General features: G+C 39.8%; 1 protein-coding gene across 2 annotated transcripts in view; it reads right to left on the bottom strand.

The window, feature by feature from the left end:
* LOC126481426 (uncharacterized) overlaps window positions 1–24,279 on the bottom strand; it is a 277,457-nt gene that overhangs the window by 103,137 nt on the left and 150,041 nt on the right. The window contains exons 8-9 of one of the 2 annotated variants that reach the window (XM_050105171.1): window positions 884–1,716; window positions 658–787 (exon numbers count right to left, since the gene is read on the bottom strand). In XM_050105171.1, coding sequence (XP_049961128.1) covers window positions 658–787; window positions 884–1,716 — 963 coding nt within the window. Of the gene's footprint in view, window positions 1–657; window positions 1,717–24,279 lie in introns of both variants that reach the window. The other variant, XM_050105170.1, reaches the window with a different exon arrangement.

The following is a 24,279-nucleotide window of genomic DNA, read 5'->3' on the forward strand; positions in this document are numbered from 1 at the left end:
ACACAGACACTACGTTTATGATTCCAGAAGAAATAAATCTGAAGATTAACTGAATTTGCTTGTATATTTATTATTCAGAAAGAGGTGTTAGCAAACATTTTAACTTATTTAGTTTGACAATACTGTATTTAAAATATTCGACAAGAGTAGAGATGCTAAGGTAGAAAATCTTGCAACATATGGGAAAAAAAGGAAAACTATGCACTTCAAGTATTAGCAATCATGTTCTCAAAAAAAGGAAGAAAACTTGTTTGCGTCAAAGAGTATTTACAGGTACAAACAAGGAATCTTTTCTGACACAGCTGATCAGATGGAATCATGACAATATTAGGAACAAATAGAATATATTTAAATTAGGGAGCGGACTCAATGAAGCCATTATTAACAGGAGACTACCTCTCAAAATAAACCAGTTGGGGTGGATCAATCAGGTTTAATGAATATGTGTGCACTGCAAAAGGCAAATGCTTAATGTATGGAGATCAGAAGAAGAAGAGGAGAAAAAAAAGAAGAAGAAGAAGGAGTCAGATTCCATTTCCGTAGCATTAACCACTATATGTGTCAAGTCTGAATTCTACAAGTATCTTGCATTTCAGTTTTTATCTTCCATGTTAACCACAGTTTAGAATAAAGATACAACCATGGCATCTTACTTACCTTTCAGCCTTGGAAATGATGAGATTCTCTATCTCCTTACACTTGTTTTTTGCTGGTGATGTTAGTTTCTCTTCTTGAATCCCAAGTACCATAACTTCTTGTTTTTCAGTTCTACTCCTCATTTTCACTGCTGTGGAGTATAATGTTTCCGAATGAACTGCAGTTTCATTATTGAAAGAATCACCCTTTGAAGTTTGTGATCTAGTACAGAAAGTTGAAGCAATACCTGCATCTCCCACCCCACCATCAATGGTCATTCTGATTTTAGCACTTTCTCTTGTTGATGTGAAGTCTCTGGCAGTCTTTGCTGATTGAGAACACTCTGTGATACACTGCACAGCTGGGCGGACAAGTGCACCACATGCTGCTGCAGCACAGTCTCCGACACTTAACGTTACTGAAGGTACATTTAGGGCTCTGTCCACTGATGGTGTGTGCTGTTCAGTACCTTGTACGACAGGAAGACAATCTTGAGCTGTGTTTGTAACTGAACAGGAGCCATGAACAACATTTGGTGTCGGCTGTCTTTGTATATTGCTGCAAGAAGCATTAGCCTCACACGAAACGATAACTTCCAGTGCCTCACATGGGAGACTGACTTCCCTGAAGTTGCTATCAGCATGATGTTTTTCTTCAGGCTCCTGTGACTTGTTTACTTCTGATGTTACATACTGCATTTCATTAACATCTGATCTGTCTATTAAATTATTATCATTTCTGAACTGTTGATTGTCCATTTCCTTTCCAGAGTTGGAATTTTTATTTTCTTGCACAGATTGTTTTAAACATTTGCTATAACAAGAACTTACTAAATAAAATTCTGACAGAGCGTCCTGTTCTCTGTTCTTGATGAGGTAATTTGATGTATTATTCTTGGCAACTGTTATCCTTTCCCTTGCTTCCGGAAGCTTTATTTCTGTGTTCAAATATCTGTCACTCATTCTGAAGTCCATTTGACTGCTGTCACAAGTCACATTTTGTCCTATTTCTTCACTCCTACTAGACAGGTCGTCACGTCTAGCAGCTTTACTTGCCACATCTGGATCTTGGGCAGGGAAGCTGTGAAGGGAAAACAACCAAAAAGCAATTAAGAATTGCAAACTGTCACGCTACACCACACTGTGGGAGAACAAAATAGAAAATTAACATTACAAAGCAGCCATGAAAATAAATGAACACGGTAAAAGCAAAATTATGGTTCAAAATGGCTCTGAGCACTATGGGACTCAACTGCTGAGGTCATTAGTCCCCTAGAACTTAGAACTAGTTAAACCTAACTAACCTAAGGACATCACAAACATCCATGCCCGAGGCAGGATTCGAACCTGCGACCGTAGCGGTCTTGCGGTTCCAGACTGCAGCGCCTTTAACCGCATGGCCACTTCGGCCGGCTCAAAATTATGGAACCATTCCATTGTTTACGTGAATAGATACGATACACAGTCGTAATTGAAAAGATAACTCAGGAATTCCTCAAATGTGTTCATCACTAAATATATTAACCTGCCAATCCTTGGGACAATGGGCTCTGTGTCTCCTTAAAAAATATTGGTCCAACTGGCCCACCTAGTTGTATCTTGTAAGGGCTTATACACAGAGTTATAGTGAAAGCTGCAATGATTTGTGAGGAAAATGGGACCCACTGCTCTTCACCACAGTTCCCAAAGCAGCAGTAGTCACCTTTCTCTTGGCATTAGTTGACAAAGAAGCTTCCATCTTAAAATATGATAACTTTTAGGAGAATGAAAAACTCCACTATACAGGGTGTTACAAAAAGGTACAGCCAAACTTTCAGGAAACATTCCTCACACACAAAGAAAGAAAATATGTTATGTGGACATGTGTCCAGAAACGTTTACTTTCCATGTTAGAGCTCATTTTATTACTTCTCTTCAAATCACATTAATCGTGGAATGGAAACACACAGCAACAGAACGTACCAGCATGACTGCAAACACTTTGTTATAGGAAATGTTCAAAATGTCCTCCGTTAGCGAGGATACATGCATCCACCCTCCGTCACATGGAATCCCTGATGCGCTGATGCAGCCCTGGAGAATGGCGTATTGTATCACAGCCGTCCACAATACGAGCACGAAGAGTCTCTACATTTGGTACTGGGGTTGCGTAGACAAGAGATTTCAAATGCCCCCATAAATGAAAGTCAAGAGGTTTGAGGTCAGGAGAGCGTGGAGGCCATGGAATTGGTCTGCCTCTACCAACCCATCGGTCACCGAATCTGTTGTTGAGAAGCGTACAAACACTTCGACTGAAATGTGCAGCTCCATCGTGCACGAACCACATGTTGTGTCGTACTTGTAAAGGCACATGTTCTAGCAGTACAGGTAGAGTATCCCGTATGAAATCATGATAACGTGCTCCATTGAGTGTAGGTGGAAGAACATGGGGCCAAATCAAGACATCACCAACAATGCCTGCCCAAACGTTCACAGAAAATCTGTGTTGATGACGTGATTGCACAATTGCGTGCGGATTCTCGTCAGCCCACACATGTTGATTGTGAAAGTTTACAATTTGATCACGTTGGAATGAAGCCTCATCCGTAAAGAGAACATTTGCACTGAAATGAGGATTGACACATTGTTGGATGAACCATTCACAGAAGTGTACCCATGGAGGCCAATCAGCTGCTGATAGTGCCTGCACACGCTGTACATGGTACGGAAACAACTGGTTCTCCCGTAGCACTCTCCATACAGTGACGTGGTCAACATTACCTTGTACAGCAGCAACTTCTCTGACGCTGAGATTACGGTTATCGTCAACTGCACGAACAATTGCCTCGTCCATTGCAGGTGTCCTCGTCATTCTAGGTCTTCCCCAGTCGCGAGTCATAGGCTGTAATTTCCGTGCTCCCTAAGACGCCGATCAATTTCTTCGAACGTCTTCCTGTCGGGACACCTTTGTTCTGGAAATCTGTCTCGATACAAACGTACCGCACCACGGCTATTGCCCCGTGCTAATCCATACATCAAATGGGCATCTGCCAACTCCGCATTTGTAAACATTGCACTGACTGCAAAGTGATGAACACTAACCTGTTGATGCTACGTACTGATGTGCTTGATGTTAGTACTGTAGAGCAATGAGTCGCATGTCAACACAAGCACCGAAGTCAACATTACCTTCCTTCAATTGGGCCAACTGGCAGTGAATCGAGGAAGTACAGTACATACTGACGTAACTAAAATGAGCTCTAACATGGAAATTAAGCATTTCCGGACACATGTCCACATAACATCTTTTCATTATTTGTGTGTGAGGAAGGTTTCCTGAAAGTTTGCCTTTTTGTAACACCCTGTATAAATCAACATGAATTCCACATCTGAGACTTGAAAAATTCAGTTCATTCTGATATCCAGAGCACTGTCAACAATGACACCTAGGTTGATGCTGTGTTCACATTTGATACAACTCTGCATTCTCATTCAGTCCAAAATACAAGCTTACCAATTTCTGAATCAATTTTTTGATTGGACTTTGATGCAAGCAGAACTCAACACATTGCTTTTAACTTAGCAGAATCAACAGGTGTGAAATGTAATTTCAGGAGTACCCAAGGAAGTGTGGTAGGACTATTACTGTTTATATAAATGATCTAGTGGAAGCTCCACGAGGCTGTTTCCAGACTACAGAGTTTTCTATAGGAAGATAGCAGCAACTGTTTCTTAATTGCATGAATACCTAAAGAGGAACGATAATTGGTGCAGGGACTGGCAACTGACCATGAACATAAATAAATGTAATGTCTTGCAACACCTACTATTTTTGATAAATGATAAATCTCAGTAAACAGCAACTAACCCACGAACCTACTATGCTGTCATAGTAGGAGAAGAGGTGATACTCCTACGTGGTGCATCCCAGGTGGTGGAAAGGGAAGTCCTCACCGGTTTACTGGCGGACTTAGAGTGAAATAAAATAGCTCTCGCAGACCAAACACACCCTCTGCGGTTAACAACCGGAGTTTTAAATCGGAGCTTGCTCCAACTAAGGTTGACAACGTTCGACAGTCAAAAATGGAAAGGTTTTTTAGGAAAAAAATTCCACCGTCCTGCTCAAAAAGGCAGGAAAAGGCTACATCGGATTCGGTGGGTAGTCAACTAGAAGACAGCAACGAATCGGAGCGTTTGCAACCATCCAAATGCACACTAAAACACAAAAAGAAGATTAAACATGAGCAAATAAATTATATAGCAACACACAACATAAACTCACTACTTCAGACCGGAAAACTCAAGGAGCTAACAGATGAACTAAATAAACAAAAAATTTTAATAACAGGGATCCAAGAAATGAGAAACACCACAGAGGACCCATTCGGATCACAAGGATACAGAATTTATAATGGGAAACCAGGACCGAGGGCAATTAAACAATGTCCCCAGTTTGGAACAGGGTTTTTAGTAAACATAAAAATAATAGATTCAGTAACGGATTTCCAAGCAGTATCACCAAGAACTGCAACTCTAAGCTTTAAAACAATGAATAAAACCTATACAATAATAAATGCTCATGCCCCAACAAATGAAAAAAAACTGTCTAACAAAAACAAAGGAAGAGGTAGATAAATTTTGGGACCTTCTAGAACAAACTGTGAACAGAGTAAATAAAAAGAATGTAAAAATCTTATTGGGAGATTTCAATGCTCAGTTGGGAAAAGAAAGGAAATATGAAGATATAATTGGAAAATGGAGTCCACATAATTTTACAAACAAAAACGGTCAAAGACTTGTAGAACTCTGCAGAGAACACAACCTTATATCTAAATCAACATACTTTAAGAGGAAGCCAAGTAAACTTAAAACATGGAAACATCCAGACTGGAGGAAGGGCGAGTGGCAGCTAGACCATGTCTGTATAGACAAAAATTTTCATAAGGAGATCCACAATGTTAAAGTACTGAGAGGAGTAGACACAGGCTCAGACCATTATATGGTTAAAATTAAAATCAAATTCAGACCGTTAAAGAAGAGGACCGGAAAAACTAATAAAATAAAAAGGAGGTTTGACCCACATCAGCTAATTAAAAATAATAAGTACCAACAAATAACACAAACCATCAAATTAACAGATGATCTAGAACAACTAGTGCCTAATCTTAAAAAAGAAGCAGAGAATCTAGCTCCCTTGAATCCACGAAGGAAACATGCATGGTGGACATCAGAATGTGACAAATTCCATGAAGATAGACACCAAGCATGGTTAAAGTTTCAAACACATAAAACTGAAGAAAATGCCATCAACCTAAAAAATGAAAGAAAAAAATTCACTCAAAATATTTGAAGAATCAAGAGAAGATTTCATAAAGATATTATAAAGTCTATAGAAGGTAATTATCATAAAACCAACTCCAGTAACTACTACAAAATCTTTGGGAAACAACTACAACAATATGAGGCCCCTACACTAATACTGAAAGATGAAGATGGAAGAATGACACACAGTAACAAGGAAAATGCAGAAATCATGGCAAAAGCATTTTACAAACTTCTGAATTGCGAGGAACCCAAAGAACCCTTACAAATCAACATAAATACCCCAATAAAAACCAAAACTAACAAACTAGACCCTCCAACTTTCCAAGAAGTAGAAGAAATTCTTAAAGAACAAAAAAATTATAAGGCATGTGGAGAAGATCAGGTTTTTGTTGAAATGTGGAAATATGCAAGTGACACAGTCAAGACCTCCTTACACATGGCTCTAACAAAAATTTGGGTAACAGAACAATTTCCCGAACATTGGACCACAGCTATCATCCACCCACTACACAAAAAGGGAGATAAGAGCAACCCAGACAACTACAGAGGCATCTCTCTCCTAGATTGCACATATAAAATTCTATCCAAGATCCTATATGAAAGAATCAAGGAGCAATTAGAACAGGAGTTAGGGGAATATCAGGGAGGTTTTAGACCATGGAGAAGCTGTGCAGAGCAGATAATTAGTTTAAAATTGATTATGGCATACTACAAGAAACGGAACAAACCTCTGGCAATAACATTTGTAGATTTTAAGAAGGCATATGACTGTCTCCACAGACCTTCAGTATTAAAAATTTTAAGAAATCTAGGACTCCATGCAAAACTAATTAAAATAATACAACTCACTCTAACCAACACCATATCAAAAGTGAACTTTAGAGGAGAAATTTCGGAACCATTCCTCATAAAAACAGGCTTAAGACAAGGTGACTGCCTATCACCATTACTTTTCAACTGTGCACTGGAATACATAATGAGAGAACGGTACAAGGACAATCCAAAGAGGATAAGAATTGGAAGTGCAAAAGATGATATTAGCTTAAACTGCTTGGGATTCGCTGATGATCTTGCTCTCCTAGCCAACACCGTTCAAGAAGCCAGGCAACAAGTGAAATCACTACAAGAAATAGCAGAGAAAGTAGGCCTTAGAATATCATTTGAAAAAACGGAGATTATGCTAACTGATCCACCACTTGCAAACAAAATTACAATAGGAGAAGAGGAAATCAAAATTGTTGATAAATTTAAATATTTAGGCGAAATAATAACAACAATCTAAATGAGAAGCCATCATGGCAAAATAGAATAAAAAAACTGAACTATGCAAATTACATTACCAAAACTACATACAACAAAAAAAAAACCTATCGATAGATGCAAAATTAAAACACTATAAAACAGTTACACAACCAGAAATAACATATACAGCTGAAACTATCTTCAAAACAACTAATACAGCAGAAATTGACAGAATACTAAAAATAGAAAGAAGAATAATTAGGACATATATAAATAAACAGTATAAAATAAATGGACATTGGGGAATAGCATCAAATGAAACAGTATATAAGAAAATAGAGCCAGTCATGAGCACAATCAGGAAGAAACGCATAAATAATACAAAAATTGTGGAATAGCAAGAGCGACATTAAATGGATCACAGAAATTAAGGAAGACATAAAAGAACTTCAAATTACAGTAGATGATCTAAAAAACAAGACAAAATGAAAATCAATAAAAGGAGTACAGGAAGAGTTGTCTCAGATGAAGAAAGAAAGAAAATATCTGAAAGAATGAAGGAATATTGGGCAGACAGAAGAGCAAAACACCTTTCATATAAGAATAGCCTCTAATAATTATATTACCTAAATATATTAAGTTATTGTCGAACCAAATTGTATCCATGTGTAACAACTTGTTTAGAACTTTGTATTTTTGACTACAGTGGTCCAATGAAGGCCATAAAATAAATAATAATAATAATAAAACAGCAACTAACACAAAATACCTGGGAGAAGCAACCTGGAAGGAGCTAAAATGAAATGACCATATAAAACAAATTGTAGGAGGAGCAGACGCTAATCTGAGGTTTATTGAAAGAATCTTAAAGCAATGTAAAATATCATGAAAGAAGTGGGTTACAAAATAAGTTGTTTAACTTATTTTTCTGAGTGTTGCTTACTAGTTTGGGAGCCGTAACAGCTTGAATTAATATAAAAGACTGAGAAGATACATGAAAGAGAGGTGTATTTGGTTGCGGGATGACTTACTCAAGGGATCATTAAGTCAGCGCATGAACGCTATGGAGATGCTCAACATACTCAATTGGTAGACACTACAGGAGAGGTGTTGTGCATTGTGGACAGGTTTATTATTTAAATTGTAAGAGAGAATGTTTCAGGAAAATTGGGACAACATACTGCTTCCTCAGACAAATGTTTCACAAAATGACCACAATGAGAAAATCAGTGATGAAACGGAGGTTCGCCAACAATCATTCTGCTCATGCACCATTCGAGACTTGAACAGCGACGAGAGGTAAAAGATAGTTGTACCAAAAGTACCTTCTACCACACACTGTAATGTGGCTTACAGGATATAAATGTAGATGTGGATGGCAAAGGTGACAAGAATTAAATAGTAATGGGAATGGTAAACTGTAATGCAGATGTTGGTGAAGGTCAGTGATGTAGCGTGATGGGAGACTTAGTCTCCCATGTATTTGTGCTTAAAAAAGATGCAATATTAATTCATAACAAAAATATAAACTACTTTCTAATAAGAGCTCTGAATGTGCGAAGACAACTGTTTTGTAGCCCGCGCCACACCCTGAGTATTGGTGTATTTGCCTGCTTGAGACTCAACTGCTCTCAGTCTCTGCCTCCCTTCCCTTACCTGGCTGTGTGCACCTGCACTTTAGTGGCATTCTTGGCTCCCCACCTCTTCCCCTCTTCTACGAAGGCTGGTGCACTGCACTTGGTAGCAGATATCGAGACTAGTCTCTGCTGCTTCTATACTGGCTTTTTAACACAGGAGTGAACAGTAGCGTGATTTGTGTTCATAGTCATTCTTTGTGTGATTTTAGTGCAATTTTCATTGTGTCACCACCATGAGTGAGCCAGCAACTGAACACCTTATAGAATTTTTATTAAAAATGCCTTTTACTACATTAACGTAAAAAAAAGTGTGAACTAAAAGAACAAACGACCTACTCCTATACTCAGTGTAGTTTTATGTGAAACCAAACAAAAACACACTTTTCAGACAGCCTCGTATGAAAAGAATACTTGGCTGACTGTGAATGCAGTTAATAACAGATTATGTTGTTATATATGTCTTCTGTATGGTGGTGATAAGGAATGGTGCAATGAGGGCATTTTTACAATAAAGAACTTTGAAAGGAAAGCACAAAAGCATCAGATATCAAAATGTCACCTGCAGAACAAAGAATCATTTCAGTTATTGGGCAAAAGTAGAATTGAGCACGCCCTTTCTGAAGCCGCTTGTCTGACAGCAATAAAATACAACGAACAGGTTGTATCCAACAGGAGAGTATTGGCTCGTCTTATTCAGGCAATTGTATTTCTTTTTACACAAGAACTGGCCTTTTGCCGCCATCATGAAGATGAATCCTCCAGCAACAAAGGTAACTATCTGGAATTGTTGGATTTACTAGCTCGAGGAGAGCAGTTAATCCGAGACCATCTGTCATCATCTTCAACCTTTAAATAAACTTCTTCAGATATACAGAAGGATGCAATAGAGATTATAACTCTGGCAGTTAATGAGAAAATAAAAGCTGAAATTCAGAACTGCAATTTCATTTCAATTCAGGCTGATGAAACATTAGATGTGTCATGCAAGAGTCAAATGAGTATAATATTCAGATACTGTAATGTAGACAAAATTGAGGAAAGATTCGTTGGATTTTGCGATGTTTTTGGAGATAAAACTGCTGCAGGTTTGTCAAACATTGTTCATGCACTACTGAAAGAATGGAATGTGGAAGGAAATGTGGTTAGTCAAACACATGATGGCGCTTCAGCAATGGCAGGCAGAGAAAGAGGACTACAACAATTGGTGAAGCAGTTCTGTCCCTATGCACTGTTAATTCATTGTTATGCACACCAACTGAATTTGGTACTGTTACATGCCTCCAAAGCCATATGACAGGTACACATGTTTGTACGTGATCTTACTGTATTCCATTCGTTTTTCAGCAAAACAAACTGTATTGCTAACTCAGAAAGTATTTAAGCTGCCACATACAAGCAATACTCGCTGTAACTTTCATTTCAGGGCATTGTCAACAATATCTAGTCATTTCTCAGGGCTATATAGTGTTTTTAATTATATAATTGATGATACAGACTCTCAGTGGGACCCAGAATCCTTGATCTGTGCTGTGGGCAATGAAACGACGGATGGATGATCCTATGTTTGTCTACTTGCTTTGTTTCTACCATGCATGCTTTGTTTATGTTGATCATCTCTTTAATGTTCTTCAGTCAAAAGCTGTCAGAATAATTGCTTGCCACGACAAAATAAGTACTGTTTTGAGAAACTTAGGACAACCAAGAAGGGAAACATTTGTTGATGAATGCATTAAATGCAGCTTGTGTTTGAATGGCTACTCATCATTCTGTGACAGTCAAAAGATTTCTCTGAAGGCACTAACTTACGAGATACTGGATTTGCAAATTGTTCAGATGGAAAGAAGATTTCAAGACTTTCCCCAAATTCAGTTTGTTGAACTTTTGAACGAACAGTGTTTCCCAAACTATCAAAAAGAAATCCCAAAGTTGAAACTGCATCAGTTATTAGAAGAGTACCATTTTTTCAAACAAGAACAACTTGAAAATGAACTGTGTAACTTATACGCTGATGAGAAAAAACACTTATCTCCAAAGATCTTCTTAAAGCACATTTCAACAATGATTTATACTCTGTTTATTAAGAAACAACGAAGTTCCTGCGTTTGGTTTTTACCCTACCCGCAACTACAGAAAGCAGTGAATAAAGCATGAGTACTCAAATGAGTGAAGAATTATTTAAGGAATTCAATGTCCTACACCCAGCTGTCATGTTTGAGCACATTAGCAATAGAAAAGACACTACTTGGAGAGCTATCCAGTGATCAGATCTTTGTAGACCAAACCTTTACAACCACACTACGCCACTGGTGAAGGTACGGGAAAGAAAGTAACGGTAGAGTACGCAATTGGTAAATAAAATGAGCATGAGAAAGATCAATAGAATTCTGTACTGGACTCCAGTTAGTTGTTGCTAATCTTTTTGAAATGTGTTGCAAAGGAGTATGTGGAAGGTGTCAGTCGATATAGTAGGCTGTATGGCTGCATGATTTAATGGTGATCGAGATGGAGAAAATTTTCTTGAGTTTCTTGTTGTGTCATGTTTTGAATTATTTCTTTGAAAGAACCATGAAAAGGGTCCACAACCAATAGTAGATATTAAAGTAAATGGGCACAATATACTTTAACTAAATTAATACAGCACATGGGTGACATAATACTTTTAATGTGTCTTTTGGTGTCCCAAATACACATCATGCATGTGCTGTTAACATAATTAAAGCATATTGTGCCGCTTTCATTGAATTTTTGAAGTATGTTATGGGCCCAGTCAGTGATTTTTTCAAAGAATTTGATTCTTGAAAATGTACAGTCCTCAGTCTTTTAGCTGTTCTGCTGTATGTAGATAAATCAATGATTTTCTAGGCCTTTTTTATTTGTAAACAAAACGAAATTTAATGATTGGGCTCTCAAATCTCACAGAAAACTTAATAAATTCATTTTCCTAGCAAAGACTACAATAAAACCTACTGAAAGAAGCAAAGCTTTGTTGATAAGTTTTTAATAAACACAGGAAAGTCAGTAACCAAGTAGTTTCGTTTATATTCCTAAAGATAATTTGGTTTTGTCTTGCTTTACGGAGTTAAAAAACAACTATACGTCAGTTCCAATAGACATGATAGAAGGCAGTTAAAAACAGGGATGTGGAAAAAGGGCTAAAAAAGACACCATACAGAAACGGAAGTCCAAAACTAAAAATTAAATGGCCTTCGCCATATTGCTTTGGCAGATAAAAAGTTAAACGCAGTCAACAGCCTGCACATCATTTGCTAAAACAGCAGATAAATTACACAGCAAACCCAAGTGGGAACACAAATGGTTAAAAAATGGGCATTCCATCAGGAAATGGCGGACAGTTAAAACTTGGGCGGAATGTGTACAAAGTGGTGGGGTAGCGCCATCTAGCAAATGGCGATGGCTAAAAAGGCAATGCACAATATGCAGCCAAGTTAAAATAACCTTGGCGGGAGGGCCGAGAGAAGGTCGTCTAAGCCGTTGGGAGAGGATTAATAAGCCAGAAGTTATTCTGTGAAGGGAGGACCATTGGCAATGCCAAAGGGACACCACCTCCTGACAGATGGCAACACACAGATCATCGGAGGGAATATAGGTACTTGCGGGCTGAGGTACGAGGGCTGCAGCCTTTGCAGGAACCTCGTTTCCTGAAAGACCGACATAACCAGGAACCCAAAGAAACATCGCACTAGCTCCATCAAGAGTGAGCAAGTGACAGTTTTCCTGGACCTGCTGCACTAAGGGATGGGCAGTGTACAGCACACATAGACTTTGAAGGGCACTGAGTGAGTCTGAGCAGAGGACACAATTGAAAAGGCTGTGTCGCTGCATGTACTCCATAGCCTGATACAAGGTGAAGAGCTCGGCTGTAAATACTAAGGAGTGTGCCGGAAGTCGATATCAAAAGACACGGGTGCCAATGAACAAGACATACCTGACCCCACGGACAGCCCGAGAGCCATTAATGTATACAAAGACACTATCGTGAAGGTTGCGAAACTGAAGGCGACTGACCGAGCCTGGAGTAGTTCATGAAGCCAAGGTGGTGAGGGATTCACACCCACTGGGAAAGTCGCAGGTAGTGTGAAGGTAAGCTGCTATAGCAAGTGTCAAAAGTGGACTCCAGGTGGTAACAGAGAAGAGGGACGAGCTCCACACTGACAATTGAAGGAATCATCAAAGTAGGTGGCACAGTATGGGTGGCCACACATGGCAAACAAACAGCAAGCATACCTGCTGAAGAGAAAGTCATGGCAGTAGGACAGTGGTAGTTCAGCAGATTCAGCATACAGACACTAAACTGGGCTGGTGTAAGAGGCACCCATGGCCAAACGGATGACGTGATGATGGATAGTGTTGAGACTGTATATAGTGTTGAGACTGCGTGAGAGGGATGAGCTTGTAGATGCATAAACAAAGCACCCACAGTTGAGTTTCGAACGGACAAGTGAACAGTACAAATGGAGGAGGGTGGTTCGATCGGCACCCCAGGAAGTACCATTGAGGAAACGTATGACATTGAGGAACCGCGTACAGTGGGTTGCCAGGTAAGATACATGGGAGGACCAAGACAGTTTCCTATCGAGCATGAGGCCCAGGAATTTCGTAGCTTCAACGAATGGAAGGGTAACAGCCCCAAGACGTAAAGATGGCGGGAAAACCACTTGCGTCACCAGTAATTCACACAGATGGTTCTGTCAGTGGAAAAGCGAAAGCCATCGTTGATGCTCCAGGAGTAAAGACGATCTAGACATTGCTGAAGACGCTGCTCAGTGAGACAGGTCCATGCAGAACTGCAATAGATGGCAAAATCGTCAATAAAAGGGGAGCCGGATGCCTGGCAGGAGACAGGCCAAAGAGGACTACACACAGGACGAAACCCTGAGGCACACCATTTTCCTTGGCAAATGTGTCCGACAAGGCAGAACCCACATGCACCTTGAAAACTCGATCTTTTAAAATGCCTGAAGGAATCAGGGCAGGTGGCCATGGAAGCCCCACATGTAAAGAGTACAGAGGATAGCAGTTCTTCAGCAGGCCAGCCACAGTCTGGGATTTCCACAGAAACCATTCATGACATGGGTGAACAAAGTAACAACGTAGTCAACTGCAGAACACGGCACTCGAAATCCACACTGTGCACTCATCAGTAAATAGCAAGACTCGAGCCACCATACCATCCGGGCATGAATAATATGTTCCATCACCTTGCACATGCAGCTGGTAAGAGATGTGGCAGTAGCCAGAAGAAAGATGTTTATCCTTTTCGGGCTTAAGTATGGGTATGACGGAGGTTTCACACCAGCATCCAGGAAATGTGCCCTCTGTCAAGATGCAGTTGTACGTGTTAAGCAGAAAGCGCTCGCCCACAAGATAAGAGTGCTACAACATCTGAACGTGGATGGTGTCTGGCCCTGGGGCGGAGGATCAGGATGAACTGAGAGCAAGATCTAGCTCCCTCATAGTAAAGGCAGCATTGTAGCACTCATGATTCGGAGAAGATAAGGCTATTGCAAGAGCCTCCTTCACTCGTTTCCGATGGAGGAAGGCACGGTCATAGTGGGAAGAGCTCAAAAGTTCCACAAAATGGTGGCCCAAGGTGTAGGAGAAAGCAATAGGGTCCACAATAACATCATTTGTTACTGTGGGGCTGGAAATTGGTGAATGGATCTTGGTCCCAGAGAACCGTTGGAGGTTGGCCCACACGACAGAGGAAGGGGTGGAACTGCTAAAAGACCTAGTAAATGAAATCCAGCTAGCTCGTTTGCTATCCTGAAGTACGCGATGACACTTTGCATGCATCTGTTTATAATAAATGCAGTTCGCCATTGTAGGATGACGGTTAAAAATGCGGAGAGCATGTCTCCATGGGCGAATTTTTGACGCAGCATGCCTCAGTCTACCAAAGGACTGGGACACAACGTGGTAAAGAGGAAGTGCAAGGAATGGAACATTCTGTAGCAGTAAGGATTATGTTGATGAGATATTCCACTTGGTCATCACAACTGGAGAAATCTTTTTCTTCGAAGGTTGCCAGGGAGGAATAAAGCTGCCATTTGAGTGTGCATGCGAATGGGGTAGGAGTCAGCATACAGAGAGCACACGGGAAATGGTCGCTCGAGTAGGTGTCAGAAAGAACAGACAACTCAAGACAACGGGCATGCTGGTCAGTGCAGAAGGATAGGTCCAAATGGGAATAGGTGTATGAGGAGTCAGTAAGGAAAGTGGGTGCTCCAGTGTTAAGGCAGAAGAGGTTAAGTTGGTTATGAAGGTCAACAAAGAGTGCACCTCTCTGACATGTCATGGGAGAACCCTCAAGGGGATGACGCGCATTAAAGTCACCGAGTAGGGCGCAATTTTGTTTCCTGAAGGCAGAGTACAAGGGGACATTGCAATGCTAAAAGCAGCCGTAAATCCTCTTTGTGGGACCAAAAGCCGCGAATGTTCCATTGGAGGACAGTCATGAGGAGGAAGAGATGTAGGGGTGTCACAACTTGGCGGCCACCGAGTGACAGCCGGTGTAGAGTCGCTATTACAGGGCACAGGAGGAGGACGATCCTGCTCCATGGGGTCCACAGAAACATCGGCTTGCTTGTGCAGTCATTCCATGGAGTCCAACACTGAAAAACGGTTGGCGGTGCATACTGGCGATACAGAGGCCAGCTGGACTAAGGTACCAGTGGTGACATCGTCGAAGAGGATCTTCGAGTTGGCGAAGGAGAAGACTGTTTGTCTTAGGTGGACTTCTTCAGAGCCTTTCCAGTTAGATGAAGACTCTGGTGTTGTTTGGCTGAAAAGACAGAGGAAATCTACACAGGAGAACTCCTTCTGCCCTTTACGGCCTACCGGTTGTGTAGCTGGAGGCTTCACCCCTTGAGGCGAGAGTTTGACGGGTGCAGCACAGCTGGACGGGGTGATTTCACAACCTCAGAGCGGAATTTGAGGCCGCATGTCTGCGTGGCGATGTCCTTCATGGAGCGATCATGGAGTGAGGGGTAACAAGAACAGAACTGTAGGTGCCAGATGGTAGAATGCAGGATCCGTGACTAGCCAGTAACTTTCAGGCGACTGGACCTGGACCTCTTTGACAGCCCACTCATTAAGATACATGGGACAATCCCGAGAGGAGGCGGCATGGCCACCATTGCAGTTAATACAGTGGGGAGGAGCAGGTGGACAATCGCTCTCGTCTGCATACCTACCACAGGTTACACATTTGACTGGGTGTCGACAAGACAATCTAGTGTGGTTAAAATGATGACACTGGTAGCAGCGCATTGGGTTCAGAATGTACTGCTGGATTGTGGTAACTTCATAGCCTGCTTTGACCTTGGATGGCAGCACCACTCTATCAAAGGTGAGGAAAAGAGTGAGGTGGGCACTAAGGAGGAATCTACCTTTCTCATTACATGATGGACAGCCTTGACACCCTGATCAGAGAGGTAAGATTGGATTTCGGCCTTGGTTAGACCATCGAGCAGCCTGGTGTAAATTACGCCACAGGAAGAATTCAAAGTTATATGGGCCTCGACACGAACAGGGTAGCCATAAAGAAGCGAGGCAGCAAGCAGCTGTTGTACTTGAGAATGAGAAGTAGTCTCCAGAAGCAAAGTGCCATTCCGTAAACGAGAGCAGGATTTCACAGCACCAGTAACTGCATCAATACCTTTCTGAATAATAAACGGATTTACTGTGGCGAAAGACTGATCATATTACTGTGGCAAAAGTATGTGAGACCATGAGGAACCATGGTGCAGCAGGAAGGATCTTTGAATTACTAGTCTCATTATGTTTACGTTTTGTAGATGTGGATTGTGAAGATCAGTGACTCATCGCGAGGAAATCCCCCATAATTGCCAGCGTCTTCGATGGTGTGCTCCTTCCAACTGCAGGGCCCCCTTCACAAGGGGGCACACCCGCCTTAGGTGATTGTTCACACCTCAAGCTTTTTTTTTTTTTTCTCCAGATTTTGATAAAATAAACCCTAAACATTGTTCCATTGGTCCAAGCTACACTCTATTTACAGGTGAGAATCACATGAAAATTCATCTAGTAGTTTTGGAATTAGCAAGTTCAATCAGACAAACACACAGACAAGACAGTTTCACAGTTTTATCATTAGTATAGATTGTTACTAATCTCTTTGACATCATTACACTGCAGATCTTGACTAACCCAATTACAACCTGTGACAAGGCTGTCTAGTTGCTAAGTGCAGGTCACCTCATAACAGCTGCTACTTTCAGTGCTAAGGGGTTCTCTTCCTTTCCCATTATGTATTGGCACCAAGTGTACTTGGTGAATATAAAATAAAAATCAGGCCTCGACGAAAAATGTGTAGAAACTTGTTGTTGAGGGAAAAGGAACATTTAAAAACATGGCTACATAGGCAAAGGACTAAAAACCTGGATAATGAGAAAAGAAACAAAGTTAATGTGGAACTTTTCTGGCAACCCAACAGAAAGACCACAATTTAGTGTGGCATTCTGACTTCACTGTTCTGGCTGCTAACCCCATTTCGTTTGCCGGAAGATATCTCAAATTTTATTTTTGAGAAATTGCTCAACCAGATTTATTGCACTATTTGTTGGTACAGCTGTAACAACTCTCAACAACACAAGAACTCTTCATGGTGTGGCTATCAAAACTGGAATCGGAAAAGAATAAGTCCAGGAAAATTTCAAGATGGCACCACTGCCATCAACATCTTTTGATCAGGAAGTAGAATCCATACAGAAATATGTATGCAGATTGGTGCAACATTTCATCATGCACAAATTATTAGGTTGAGGGCATAGCTTTTCTTCTTGTTAACACTGGCATAAAAACTTTTAAATTAATTCAAAAAATATGTGCTGAAGTAAATCCTGTGACACTATCATATACAGATATTAAAAACAAGCCACAACATTATTTTAAAACACAAATGCACATAGCAGCAGACAGGCATAAATTTTTCAGCTATTTAAAACACCGAATCAAGGTTACAAAGAGAGGATAGTATATTTTTAGGGGCTCAGTAGAGACTGCAAATTTCTGTGTGAAGATGAGAAGTCCAAAAACTCTTACACAGATTCTCTCATTCATGAAATGCTCATTATACTCTCACACAATAAGTTAAAGAAAGACTTTCTTAGTTTGACTCACCCATTGCTACAGGAATGTTTGCCTTCAGTCTGGGGTCACAAACACTTGCTTGACTCAGATGATGCATTCCAGTTCAAAGTTGCTAGTGTGTTCATGACACATGGACAACAACCTACATGGACAAGCCATGACTGCAGCAAAGGCGGACAGTCACAGGGCACAATAAGGCAACATCCACTCACAAATAGATTCCATGGATGGAACTTACATTCATGAGCATGATGTAATGTTACTCACAAGTCCAGAGACTGTTCTTCAGAAACGCACACACACTATTTGATCAAAAGTATCCAGACACCTCTATGTAATGTAGAATTGGCCACTAGGTATCATGGGATGTGGATCTGCTGTATAAAAGGAGGTGGTGTGCATTGATGTAATCAGTAATGAATCAGTTAACAGAATATCTGAGTTAGGATACCTCAGAGACTTCGAATGCGGGCTAGTCAGTGGATGTCACCTGAGTAACAATAGCATTAGGGACATTTCAATCCTTCTAAAGACACCCAAGTCAACCACACATGCGTCAAGTACTGATGAACAGGGACCATCGAGCATTGTGTCAACTGGTTGTGAAAAAAAAAGGAACATAATAATAATAATAATAATAATAATAATAATAATAATAACAATAATAAAGTCACATGCAATCAAAAGAAGGAATCACTCAAGTGTGCCAAAGTGCTATCAGCAGTGCATAGGAAGTTGAAAAAAATGGGGTAACAAGAAGCTACTCACAAGCCAGACATTTCTGTAGTCAGTGCCGACTGACACTTGAGGAGTGTGAAGAGCACAGCCAATGAACAGTGGATGACTGGAAATGAGTGATAAGAATGTTATCTGCCATCATATGAACAGTGTCATACGGAGGAGGTGGTGTTACAGTATGGGGATGTTTTTCACGGTTAAGGTGTGCTCCCCTTGTTGTGCTTACAAAAACACTAAATCTGGAAGGTCATGGACATGAACACATTTTACAGCATTGTGTGCTATGTAGAGGAATACTTCGGAGATGATTATTGTCTGAATCACTATTATAATGCACCCTGTCACAAATCAGCACCTGTGAGGAAGCAGTTTGTGGACATTTAACATTTCTGAAATGGACTGATCTGACCATGGTCCTGACCTGAACTCAATAGAACACCTTTTGGATTAATTAGCTCTTTAACTTTGCTCCAGACACCAGTGCCTGACAGCACTACCTTCTTTGGTTTTGGCTCTTGAGGAAGAATATAAAGTTCGATAGTAGAGTTCGAGGTGTCACAGAGGTGGCCACAAGCCATTAACAGGTGTTCAGGTACTTTTGATCAGAGTGTACTGCAAAAATAGAGTTGTTCATAAATCTGAAGTAGGCAACACAAAGGAAATTAGGCAATGTAATAAAATACTAAGCACACAAAAGCAATTCATAACAGAAATACTAATAATACAACTGATGTTCAAGATGAACACCTGCAAATCAATAAATTTTGCGGATAAAAAATAAAGTGCACGCTATGTTCTCAGCTAATGACAAAGCTTTTGTCTGTGATACTCAGAATGAATGAAGTACCACTGAAATTTCAAACTGGCGTAGGCTCTTCCTTTTCTGCAATCAATCTGCAGGCATACAAAAATCTAGGATTGAATTTAACACAATTTAGAAGTTCGATATTTAGCTACAGCGACGATCAAATACCGATCAAAAACAAATGTTGGATAGAAGAAATTCACAAAACGGATCAGAATCACAGTAATAAATTCACCCAAAGCAACAAATTTATTGGGTCATCTTTTATTCGATAAACTAAGCTTCACAATGCAAAAAGGGGTAAGTCAAGATTCACACTAATGGCAAAAACTGTTGCAAATGTACAATACCGATTTTTCTCAAGCAACAAGCAGCATTAGAAACTACAAAGCGTGTATCACTTTGAAGCCAAACATTGCGCCAAACTCTATAAAGCATGCAATATTCTATTTGCTTTAAAAGACACTGGTGAAATAGGAACTAGATTCACTCGAACAGAATATCATTACAGAAACAATTACTAGTAGCCAATGGGCAATGCCAATAAATTAGCTGTCAGCATATACTTAGAAAAGCTAAATTAGAAGGAGGATTACTTACAGATACCTCATTATGAGGAAACACACAAATTCTTGGGCATAAATACTTCATTTGGACTTGATGAATATGAAATATTGCCTTTTGGGTTCACCAGTGCACCAAATTTGTTTTAGGTATACTTTGTTATGAAAAGGAACAAAATGAATATGGAATAATGAGTGCCGACATGTATTTAACATATTAAAAAAAAGTTTACTAGGTACCACACATCTTATATGAGTCAACTAAAATGTTCATCCTGCAGCAGATGTTCCTGAATATTGAATCGGCACAGTCCTGTGACACAGACAACGTGGTTTGAAACAGCTTGTTTGAGACAATCACTACTGCTCAGAATAGTCATAGTCAAACTGAAAAGGAAGCATTGTATAATAAAATCCAGAATGCTGCTACAGTAGTTTAATGTTTTTATTGTGATGGATCCATTTCAGCTAGACTGCCACCTTCAGACCACGTCCACATATCATCAGTGGTCACTGTCACTCTGTACTGTTATTAAAATATGGTGTAATTTAGGAAGGTCACAAGCCACTGGTAGCTATATTTACACCAAATACTACCATTCCTTACAGAATGGCTCAATGCTTACAGCACGGGCACTTCTTTTATCAAACTATGATTATAAAATTGCTTACAGGTCCACATCTCAACGTACAAACGTAGATTTGCACGATACAAATTTCTATCCTTCTGCTGATTTGTCTTTCAGCTTTAGATATCATCAATCAAGACACTATTAAAGATTTTCCACTGAATGCCAATGTGACACTAAAACTCGTGCTGAAGTATCCACTGTTATCTAAAACAATACCTTCAATCTGAGCGGCCTTCAGAAAAAGTGTTGGTCGACCTTAAATTTCGTACTGCCGCATGAGACATGCTCTCACTGTCCACATAGACGTCACTTTGGTACTTTCAGAACCAGGAAAGACATGAGTTGTGATTACGAAAGTGTTAAAACCGAAAATGCTTCAAATGTTACAACAATGTACCAAATGCACTGCTACTGGGAAAAGAAAAAACAAAAATAAAGACCTAGAAGCGATGCTGGCAAAATGCCACCTATGCCGAATATATCAGTTAGCTCCCTCATGGCATTTTTTTCTACAGCCACAGATTGAAGAGTTTTTAGCAAACAGAACACCGCATGTTGTTCTCAATGGAGAGATGTCTACAGATGTTAAAGTAACCTCTGGCGTGCCACAGGGGAGTGTTATAGGACCATTGCTCTTCCCAATATATATAAACGACCTAGTAGACAGTGTCGGAAGTTCCATGCGGCTTTTCGCGGATGATGCTGTAGTATACAGAGAAGTTGCAGCATTAGAAAATTGCAGAGAAATGCAGGAAGATCTGCAGCGGATAGACACTTGGTGCAGGGAGTGGCAACTGATCCTTAACATAGACAAATGTAATGTATTGGGAATACATAGAAAGAAGGATCCTTTATTGTATGATTATATGATAGCGGAACAAACACTGGTAGCAGTTACTTCGGTAAAATATCTGGGAGTATGCGTACGGAATGATTTTAAGTGGAATGATTATATAAAATTAATTGTTGGTAAGGCGGGTGCCAGGTTGAGATTCATTGGGAGAGTCCTTAGAAAATGTAGTCCATCAACAAAGGAGGTGGCTTACAAAACACTCGTTCGACTTATACTTGAGTACTGCTGTGGTCATGAACAGCGTTGAATGTGGCAGGAAGCACTGTTGACCCCAAAATGCTTTATTTCAATGTCTGCTTCACAATCTCCCCAGTACAAGCTTTTCTGAACTACTTAGGTGGGCATGATCATTGCAACACATCCTCTGTTTCTGTATTTCTCCTGCCTCGATCTCTGCTAACCCTGCCATACCCACACCCTCTTCCCAAGTTTCCCCATCCTCTGTTCTTTCATCCCCTCCCGATCCACTTCCCCATGTCATCAACAGTGTATGCTGGAGGAGTTTGTTGGCTCTGGTGCTCATGTGTTGTATCCATATCCCATACACTCACTGCATATTCCTTCCGCTTTCCCGTTTTTTAAAACCTGCTATATCTCCCTGAGCTGTCAGTAACCCTTCCTCAACCCTCACTCTCACCTCTTATCTTCCAGTTACCACTCCACCGATAAAACCCCTCACCCTACGCTTTCACTGACAAAGGAGAAAATATAAAAGTATAGCAAATGAAGCAAATACAAAAGAAGTCAGATGTTGAAAAAAGACAAGCGACATTAACAGAAAGTGAAAAATAACAAAGCAACCACAGCTAGAGGAAAAAATGCAAGGCTGTAAAAACAAGCATAGAAATGTTAAAATGGAAAACAGAAGCACCAGTATGAATATGAAGTGCTCGATGACAAGCCTGAACTAAGCAAAAAAGGAAAAGATTGTAGATGGAAGGAATACACAGAAGGGGCACTACAGAAAAAAGCCGAACACTATTTCACTTTCCGGTGATACTGATCCTATGACTTAACTTAGAAGACATACTGTAGAATGGCAAACCTGCAGTTGCAGAATTTATAGATTTAGAGAAAATTTTTGACAATCTCAACTGGAATACACACCTTGAAATCCTGAAGATAGAACAAACAAAACACAGGGACACAAGGTTATATTGAACTTGTATGAAAACTTGGCTGCAGTTATAAGATGGTTTTTATTGCAGTTATAGGAGTTGATGGACATGAAACAGAAACAGTAGTTGAGAATAGAGTGAGACAGGTGCACCCTACCCCCGACAAAGTTATTCAAACTCATGGACATTCAACAGCTCATTCAAAAAGAGGATATTAGGGTCAGTCCATGTGAAATCACATAAAAGTTTTTCTTGACATCTCAGATAGTAGTAGTTGCCTGCTTAAAACAGGCAAAATTAAGACATTTTTCAACCTTTCATTTTTAAGTTGTTAATGTTCAAAGTTTCCAAAACTATGATTTTCTGTCGTGTTTTGCAACCTTGGAACATTCATATTTTAAAAGCTCTCTGACTGAAACTTCTAAAATTTGAATTGTTTTATTCAGTTTCTTGTAAGTTTCAAAAAATATGTGCTGCTAGACTATACTCATAAAAAACAATGAATTTTCCTAAAGCAATGTAGCTGTGATTGTGGATGTGAAATTGCCTGCAGCATATTCCACACGCCCATTAACACACAATTAATAGCATGCACTGTGCCCCTCACTCACTCCCCACCCTAGTCAAAGTAAGTTTTTTTTTTTAAAAAAGTCGAGGGAACACACCAACTTTGAAGCCATGTTTACAAACACACTACAGAGACATCAAATAGCTGTAGCAACGCCAGCACTCCAATTGGTTACTTTTGACATTATAATGAACAGAAGATGAACAACTTGTATGACCAACTCTATGGCAAGGCATGGAGAGCCGCATCACACCAGTCTCAGGACTGAAGACCACAACAACAACATGGCAAGGCCCTAAATTTGATCATATTTTTTTGACAACAGGTGAGATTTGACAAAATTCCCTACTGCACCATCAAATTTCTTTGACATAAATAATTGACATAACAACTTTGACAAAGAAATATGATAGCATAACACAAGCCTAAGTTGTAAAGGATGCCTTAAATGGCGAAAACTCAAATACAGCTGTCAGATCATTATTATTTTTTATTTGGTAACAATAATTTTATTACATTACTAGAATTACACATTTAAATTTTGGTTTGCCTTTCCCATGTTAACTGTGCAATTACTATAACATACACCCTAACAACACACACTCAATAAACATTATGAGTAATTTACTTAATTGTACCTTTATTTTACAAATACATTAATATTATTAAACACTGATGTAGCTGTTACTACTTAGCTATGTGTTATTTGAGGCTTCAGATTGAGAAACTTTCTACTCATCTTGAACAAAAAAACAATATGGCATCCAGTAACAATCTTATTAGAGTCTAAGATTATACAGCCTTCCTTTGAATGAAATACTTTAGTCCTTTCAAGCAATAATGCCAAATTATTGATGTAACAATATATTCTTTTCCAACATATCTGTGAGGTTTTTTGCATCTCTTAATCTGATAAGTCTGTATGTTCTTCCAGTGGCAGTCGAGCATTGGCAACATGAGTATGAAGTTATTTTGGAACTGTCAATTTTTGTGGTGTTCTTGATTCGTTTGGAGCTGGTCAACAAAGGATGCATAAATAAAAGGTTTTAATTCTC

This window comes from Schistocerca serialis, chromosome 5, assembly GCF_023864345.2.
Source record: "Schistocerca serialis cubense isolate TAMUIC-IGC-003099 chromosome 5, iqSchSeri2.2, whole genome shotgun sequence".
Taxonomy (NCBI): domain Eukaryota; kingdom Metazoa; phylum Arthropoda; class Insecta; order Orthoptera; family Acrididae; genus Schistocerca; species Schistocerca serialis.